Genomic DNA, 7,833 nt, shown 5'->3' with positions numbered 1-7,833 from the left:
GTCTTGTGGAGTTTTTAGTAAATTTAATCAATTTATGCATTTTTTTAATTAAATGGGTCGCATTGTTAATCTTTAAATGAGTCATTTTGTCTAACACGATACGACCTATTTATTAAATGGGTTAAGCGGGTTGGAAATGGGTAACCCGTTTAATAAATAGGTTGGGTTTGAGTTTATATTTTTGACACGATTATTAAATGGGTTGGGTTTGGGTTTGTATCTTGCGACACGATAAATGTCTTGACTCGACACGAACCCAACCCGACATGACCCATTGACAGCCCTAACTACAACTAATCATGGACTCGTATGTCATGCAAACAGAATCTCTTAATTATGAAACTATCAGACCCAACTCCACAATAAATATATATATATATATATATATATAAATTATGAAACTATCAGACCCAACTCCACAATAAATAAATATATATATATATATATTATATATACTATTAAAATTTAAAAACTCCACAATATGTGTGAATCTAGGGAAAAAGATACTATTAGCATAACAAAATCTATCTTTGGTTTTACTTGATTTGAAAGAGTTTCAATCATATTTAACAATCACATGACTGTGTCAAACAACCAACACAAATAAGACAGAAAAAAAAATGAAGGTTCATTTAGGCCCCTGTGGTGTTACAGGAGTATGATGGCATGGCGTCGTTGCATACAGTGGAGATGAACTCCCTCTTTCTTCTGGGTGCGAATCACTAACATCCCACCTTCTTTTGAATACCTGGATACCATCAGAGACATTACCTTTGTTGCTGGTAAGTTTCTTGAACTGGATGAAAAGCTGTTTGAGAATTTGGGAAGAGTTAGGGTTAGGGTTTCTCATGAATTATCAGAATCTTTCTTTCTTCAAAAAGCTCTTTGATATGCTTCAAATGTGGAGGCTAAGATTTCCTTCTTCTTCAAGAATTTGGTTGGCAAGTGTAATCTGTGTCACCTATTACTGCATGAAGGGGATCCTTGTCCCTTAAGCACAGGCAAAACCAGTAGAGAAGAGGCTTGATATTGGAAGCTCATCTTTGGGTTTCTCTACAAGAAAGTTTATGGATGGAGCTTTCCGCTTCCAAGGTATTCAAACTCCGGTATTGCCTCCTGTAAGCCGATCATTGTTTGGTTCATATGATCATATTGGATGCAAGCTAGTTATCTTGCATGAAAAGTTGATGCCTACTAAAGACATTGCTACCTCCATGGCCTTGGTCCCTATCACCAAACTCAATGAGGATGATCTTTCTCCTCCCAAAGAAACTGCATCTCCTCCATCTTCTGAGTTGATGGTTGTCCAAGTAACTGAACCTGTGCATGCTTCTGTCGTAGAGGAAGATGACTTAGGGGCGCAAATTGAATAAACTGCCTCGGAAACCAAAGATGCTACACCTCCACAGGTAAAATGTACCACTAATTAGAGATCAAGGCCTCCATCTTCTGAGGCTTATCCAAAAAAGTGAAGATTTTTCTGCGTGAGCTATTCAAGAAAGTTGAGTTACAGGATGCACCAACCAAAAAGCTGAAAACACCTACTTTTCCTAGCAAATTCTCTGCTAGGTCTCTTGGACTACTTGAAGCACCAGGTAGCATTTTGGTGCCAAGAACCAATAGTGGAAGAGAAGCCGGAACCAAAGAAGAAGAGAGGAAGGCCACTTGGTTCCAAGAACAAAAATCCTCCAAAGTCGAAAAAAGTTGCTGAGGCACAAGAAACTTGTTTTGCGTACCTTACTAAACCTCCTAGCCCTAGTGAGAAGGGCAAGGAGAAGATTTAAAGTTGTTTGTTTTGTTTTATGACTTAGCCTATTTACTATGTTTTTTTTTTTGGTATAGTTTATAGGCTCACTTAGAATAAGTGAGCATTGATTTGTAATAATGAGTGGTGCTAGCATATCGCTTATCTTACTTGCCATATTGTTGGTAGTGGATGATATGTATTCGTCCCATTCTGGCTTTAGCCAATGGAAATTTATTTTACAGATTTAAAAAAAAAAAAAAAAGAGTTTCAATCATGAACTGGTAATCTATTCAATTAATTAACCCAATAGATTTCGGTTTTGATCCTATTACTTAGTTCTAAAATTTAAAAGCTCTCAACTTGGCTGGGTTCCAAAACTCTTCAAATAAAAAAATAAAAAAAATTTAAAAGCTCTCAGTTTCATATCCAAAATCTCTTCCGGTCAAATTCACTAAAATCAAGTCAGAAAATGGTAAAACCTACATTCATGTAAATATTTGGAAACTAGACTTTGTTTAATTTCGATTTTACCAGCAAGTTGATCAGCTGGTCAAGCGAATAATTATAACGAAGAAAACTTTTATGAAATAAATTGCAATTTCATGTGTAATTCACCATTTTTGGATCTCATTTGGCCAGGTGGTACCACAAGAAAAGAAGGGAATCTGTTGGAATCCAATACCACCAAATAAACTCAGGTTTCAAACGGCCAGTCATCGATTTTCTCAAAAACTTGCAGGCTTGCAGCACCATTAATTCACATGTATGACACTAAAAATTAACTCAGAAAGACAAAGGAGATCACTACATACATGATGAAGATTTAGAATTAACTCTGCAAATTTTCCATTAACTAAAAGGAAAAAAAAAATACCAAGAGGGAGAAATCTATGATGAAGTTGTGTTTTGCTTGAATCCACATGAAAATTACAGCTTCAAATTCCTTTCATAGTTTCATGCATAAACCTAACCCCCAAATCTACTTATATTCATATGGTCCAGCGGCGCCTGCAAAGATCGTGCTGTGTTCACCGGGTTGACATACCACACTACACAGCGGCCACAGTTTCCCCTTTGGAAGAGACATGGTGTCCGGCGACGACGGCTGTGGAAGCCGAAGATGAACACTTGTCATTCCTCTCATCAAGGGTCATCTGTTGCTGCCGGCACTCTAGACTGCAGAAAGCAGTATCACCTCTGCATAACTCAGATCAGTTATAGAAAAAAGAAATTGTGAGTTAATGCTGAATATTACAAAAGAAGTGGCGTACAAATAATTAGATTAGTTTCCAAATATCGGCATATATATGTATATATATCACTTTTACTATATATACCAAGAAAACAGAAAATCCCGGAAAATAAGCAAGAAATCTCCAGACAGAAATCAATCTGGGAAGGACTGACTATCAGAGCCAGGTAAAATCAAGAACAGATGGTCTCAATCCAAAAAAGTTATGAACTGGGTTGTTTCCATCAATTAAAAATGAAAAAGAACTAAGCTCTAGTGGGTAAGGGCATTTACCTGTACATATAAATATCACGGCCAGGAACAAGGCGGCGTTTGCAGAGACCGCAAGCCCTCAAGAAGTGAGGAGTCTCAACGAAATCAGCCGAGTTCCTTCTGTGGTTTCTAGGTGAGGGTGATGAGGAGGCCATCTTCACCATAAGGCCATCAAACGCCAGAGGGCTAAAGGGGTTGTGGGGATCTGAGGGCTGAGGTTGAGCTTCAGTGTTCAGATCAAAGGTGATCTCTGACATGCTTGTGGTCCTCTTCATTGGAGGCCTTGGTCTCTTCCCCAACAACATTTTTGCTCCTCTTCCTTCTTTGTTTCTCTCTTCTGCTACAACTATTAATACTGCTACAACTGCTGTTCTCTCTAAATCTAAATCCTGAGAGAGAGAGAGAGGAGAAACAAGAGGGAGGGGTAAAGGCTGAAGAGAAGGAGGGGAAGATAAAGAGGAGGGCCAGAAACTGAGGAGCGAATCTGGACCGTTTGATTGAATTAAAGACAGAGACTGTGAGACTTGTTAGCATTATATAGGAAATCCACGTCAGCCCTCCAATTGTCATTTGTTTATTTTCTGGGCAAATGGGAGCTTCGGATTCTTTTTCGTTTCTTTCTTCAAAGCTATGGCCTATGGCAGTCACTTACAGTGAGTTTTACTGGCTCTGCTCTCTTATAATTGCAAATGCATGTAGCTTGTCACATAAATAAGGTCCACATACTCGTCATTCAACACGTACATACGTGATCCCTGACAATTGTCCCTTTGGCAATTTTTTTGGACTTTAGGTTAATCTAGGGTCGAGTAAACTTATTGGATGGTGAAAATTTTATAAGAGGGGTTGGTAATTCGGTAAACAGTCAAAAAGAATAATGGTATATGCACAATAAGAAGTGATAGCTATTAATTTAACCTGAAATATCTCATCGGTAATTCAACAATAAGAAGTGGTTAAAAATATTATTTTTAGAATACTGCGTTCTGTAGAAAGATGGGAGAGAGCGAGAGCTCTGTAAACCCTAGCGCTGCCACCGATAGGTATCCTTTTTGGAGGGCTCCTTCACCTCCTCTCCAGCGTTCGCTCCGGCGTACGAGTTCTCTTCACTATGGCTGCATGCCTTTCATCCTCCGACGGGACGATTTTCCGACAACGACAAGGGATCTGATTGGCCGGGTGTCCGTTGCGCTATGGCTTCAAGTTTGGGGCACTCTGGTGTTGTGGGATCCTGGTGGTTCTATAGTTGGATTGCAGCCGCTCCTAGTCGGCGAGTGGTGGAGGAGAGATTGGTCAACAAGCTGGTTGATCTGGTTTGTACTGGTGCAGGCACGACTGGTGGAGTTCAGTCCGGTCTGGTTCGGGCGGCAATGTCGATATTGGGCTCGACGGGCTTCTGCTCTCCTGCACGGTGGCGACTGGGTTATTCCTTGGTCGTTGCTCTTGTTCTGGTGGCGCAGATGGTTGCAGATCTCGTCAGGTAGTAACTAGCGGTGGTGCTTGGTTTCTCTGCGTGGGGTGCCCAGAGTAATCTGGGTTCTCCTTACGGGCTGGTGTTGGGCCCATCTGTTGGGCCAGACCTTTCCATGGGTCTGGATCTGAGACTCGGGTGACTCCTCTTTGCTTCTATGTTAATTTGGACAAAGTTTCTGGGTGTGCTGCGTTTGTTTTCCGGTGGAGTGAGCGTTTCTAGATTCTATAAAAAGGCTCGGTATAGTCACGCTGTGAATACCACAATTGCTTGCTTTGGCGAGCAGTGTCCCTTATGCTGGGTCGAGTCTAGTCTTCGTTGGTCTACTGATCTTCTACATGCCCGGATCGTAAATTCTGATTGTTGGGTTTACAGCTATCAAGATCATGACAATGGTTTGGTTGTTGGTAATTATCTTGAAGACAATGAGGACTTACCTTTAGAATTTACTAGTTTCTCTAGAAAAGTTTTAGAGCAGAATTTAATTGTACAAGAACAATTGGTTGATGTAGTATATCTTCTAGTTTGTTCTAGCTTAGCTCAAAGTCTTAGGCATTTCTGGCCTTTGTATGCTCCTCATTGGGATGCCCTCTTAAGCGATATTAATCGCTAGATCAATGAACTTTTCTTTCAAAAAAAAAATAAGAAGTGGTTAAATTAATACATCTATTGTTATCCTTTAAGTTTGGCTTTTGGTGTAAATTTGTCCTTACAACATCTTACTTCTAAGAACTACGTGTGCTATGATAGCAAGTGTGCTTACTCTTCTAATTCAATATTTAAGTTGGAGCAGTTACACTCTCACATAAAGTTATCTTGGATCTTTCCATATATACATCTATATGCAAGGTAATATTATTTTGTCATATTTCTTACATCTTATGACATTAGAATGATGTTTTATATTGCAAAGTTGTCTTGTAAGAACATTTTGTGACATTTTTTTTTAATTAGATGACTATTTGTTTTTTAGAACCGATCCGTTTGAATGGGAAAGAATAAAAATGTTAAAGAGAAAAAATCTCACATTAAAAATGTGACAAAAAAAAATATAACTTATAAATGGATTACTTTTTGTTTTTGAACTTGATGAAGAAAAAAAATTACAAGTGGGTGACTTAGACCCAATTATAATTAGACAATTTGAATTAAAACTCAACATCTAATAGATGGTTAAGTTAGGACAATATATGTGCAGTGATCGGCTACATAAGTTATGTTTGTCGTTGTTCAACATAATCATAAATAGGCAAATCCCTACTACCTTTTCATACACAGAAACAACCTCCTCTGCCATGCCGACAGTAGTTTGTAGGAAGGCTCCCTCCACAACTGGAAACACAATTCATCGTCCACACATACCTATATAAAATTTGACATGGGGGGACATTAGCCTTGTTCACATGCAAGTTGTGCCGCTAATATGCTTGCAAACCGTCTTCATTTACAATGCTATCAAGGATAGGTCAAAAAACCATTAGAACCATGTCTCTAGTGTAAAAACACGTTCCATTACCAAGAACCCTAGACTGGTCGCTATAGGAAGCAAACTGACCAAGAACTACCCATCATCCAAAGTGTTGATCGTCACATCCTTGGGTCCCTTTTGCAACCCATCTTGCCCACAAACACTGACGTCTCGAAACTTGACATATCATATGGAACTCCATTTTAGTGAAAACTTTTAACCGGTGTGGTGAAGACAATTCAAAGGTTAGTCGAATTATTGATGATTGTAAGGATTATTTACATGTTTTTGATGCTATTATAATATGGTATATTTTTAGATAAGCAAATAGTATTACAGAGAGATTTACCCACTTTGTTAGTTAGGTCATGTTTCTGATCTATCTTTAGTTGAGGCTCTTGCTTTCTTACAGAATATTCTTTATGATAATATTTGTAATGTAAATATGAGCACTAGGGTTTCAGGTATTACGTCCCTACCGATGCGATAGTATGAAATGAATAATAATATAGGTGTGGGGCTGAGCCTCCCAACTTGACTGAGTTACAAACCCCTTTTCAATTAAAAAAAGTATATCTACCACGTAAGAGTCACCCAAAATAAGCTTGGAGGCTAGACTACCGCCGTTAAAGAAAACATGCTAACAAGAAAACCCTTACCCAAGTATTGGAGAGATAGCGATTTATATCGGTATATATATATATACACTAGCATTTATCCACACATGCTCTGCATGTGCAAGTTATTATTATTTTCTTCTTCTTTTTTTTTCAGAAAAAAAAAAAAAGAGTTAGTTATTGCAGAGAAAAAAAATGGGAGAGAGAAAAGTGGGTTGTGGGTATTTTTTTTTATTTTTTTTAAATAAAAATTACATTTTGTAAATGTCTCAATTATCCTTGTGATTTAATTCATTTTCAAAGTTTATTAATCTTCTAAGGTTAATTCTGTCAAAATTTTAGATTTTGAATAACAAATCATCTTCTCTTAATAATAGTATATATATATTCCACCTTTTAAAAGAAATATTTTAATTTGAGATAACTTGTGTTATTAGACATCCCATTATAAATAAATAATCATCTTCATTAACAATGGAGGAAAATGATATTAAATTATTTTTTGATGGAGCTTGTGATAGTATGGCAGGTAATATTGGGTTGGGAGCAGTGGCCTTAAATGGAGGTGGTGGTTTATTAGGGGCTTTAGCAGTGCCTATGGCTGCCTTGCTCAAACCCCAGGCAATTGAAGCTTTGGCACTCTGGCATGGTTTGAAGTTTTGTCAGCAACTCAGTGTAACGCAATTGGTGATTGCGGGAGATGCATCAAACTTAATTGTTGCACTTGGGAAGTCTGAACTTGATCTAAGCGACATTGGAGGAGTGATGGATGCCATTCGTCAGTTGATGTCAGAATTTGAACGAGTTACTTGGAAACATGTACGCAAGCGTGACAACCGAGTCGCTCATACTCTTGCTAGAAGGGCATTGAAGATGGTGCAAGCTATGTTTTGCCAAGAAGTTGGCATGGGCCTCCTTTTTTCTTTTTTTTTTGGTCGAAAGCTAGCATCAATTAACAAGGCTCTAAGCCAAACAACAGTACAAGGGACACAGCCCAATACAGATGAAGTCTGCAAACCATGATCC

The 7,833-nt window shown here is 38.3% G+C and overlaps 1 protein-coding gene across 2 annotated transcripts; it reads right to left on the bottom strand.

Annotated features, from left to right (window-relative positions):
* Positions 1 to 2,511: 2,511 nt before the first annotated feature.
* On the bottom strand, positions 2,512 to 3,748 carry LOC112175233 (FCS-Like Zinc finger 6). Of its 2 annotated transcripts, none has more exons than XM_040509883.1 (2): positions 3,273 to 3,748; positions 2,512 to 2,959 (listed from the first exon to the last, which is right to left on the bottom strand). In XM_040509883.1, exons 1-2 carry the CDS (start codon positions 3,554 to 3,556, stop codon positions 2,797 to 2,799), a joined length of 447 nt encoding a protein of 148 aa, XP_040365817.1. In that variant the 5' UTR covers positions 3,557 to 3,748; the 3' UTR covers positions 2,512 to 2,796. The 2 variants fall into 2 exon arrangements, with proteins under 2 accessions (XP_040365817.1, XP_024168659.1); XM_024312891.2 differs by having other exon boundaries at positions 2,512 to 2,944; positions 3,273 to 3,727.
* Positions 3,749 to 7,833: the final 4,085 nt, after the last annotated feature.

This window comes from Rosa chinensis, chromosome 7 (genome assembly GCF_002994745.2).
Source record: "Rosa chinensis cultivar Old Blush chromosome 7, RchiOBHm-V2, whole genome shotgun sequence".
Classification (NCBI taxonomy): Eukaryota; Viridiplantae; Streptophyta; class Magnoliopsida; order Rosales; family Rosaceae; genus Rosa; species Rosa chinensis.
Note: the sequence above shows the minus strand (reverse complement) of the source record. Positions and strands in the feature narration are given on the sequence as shown.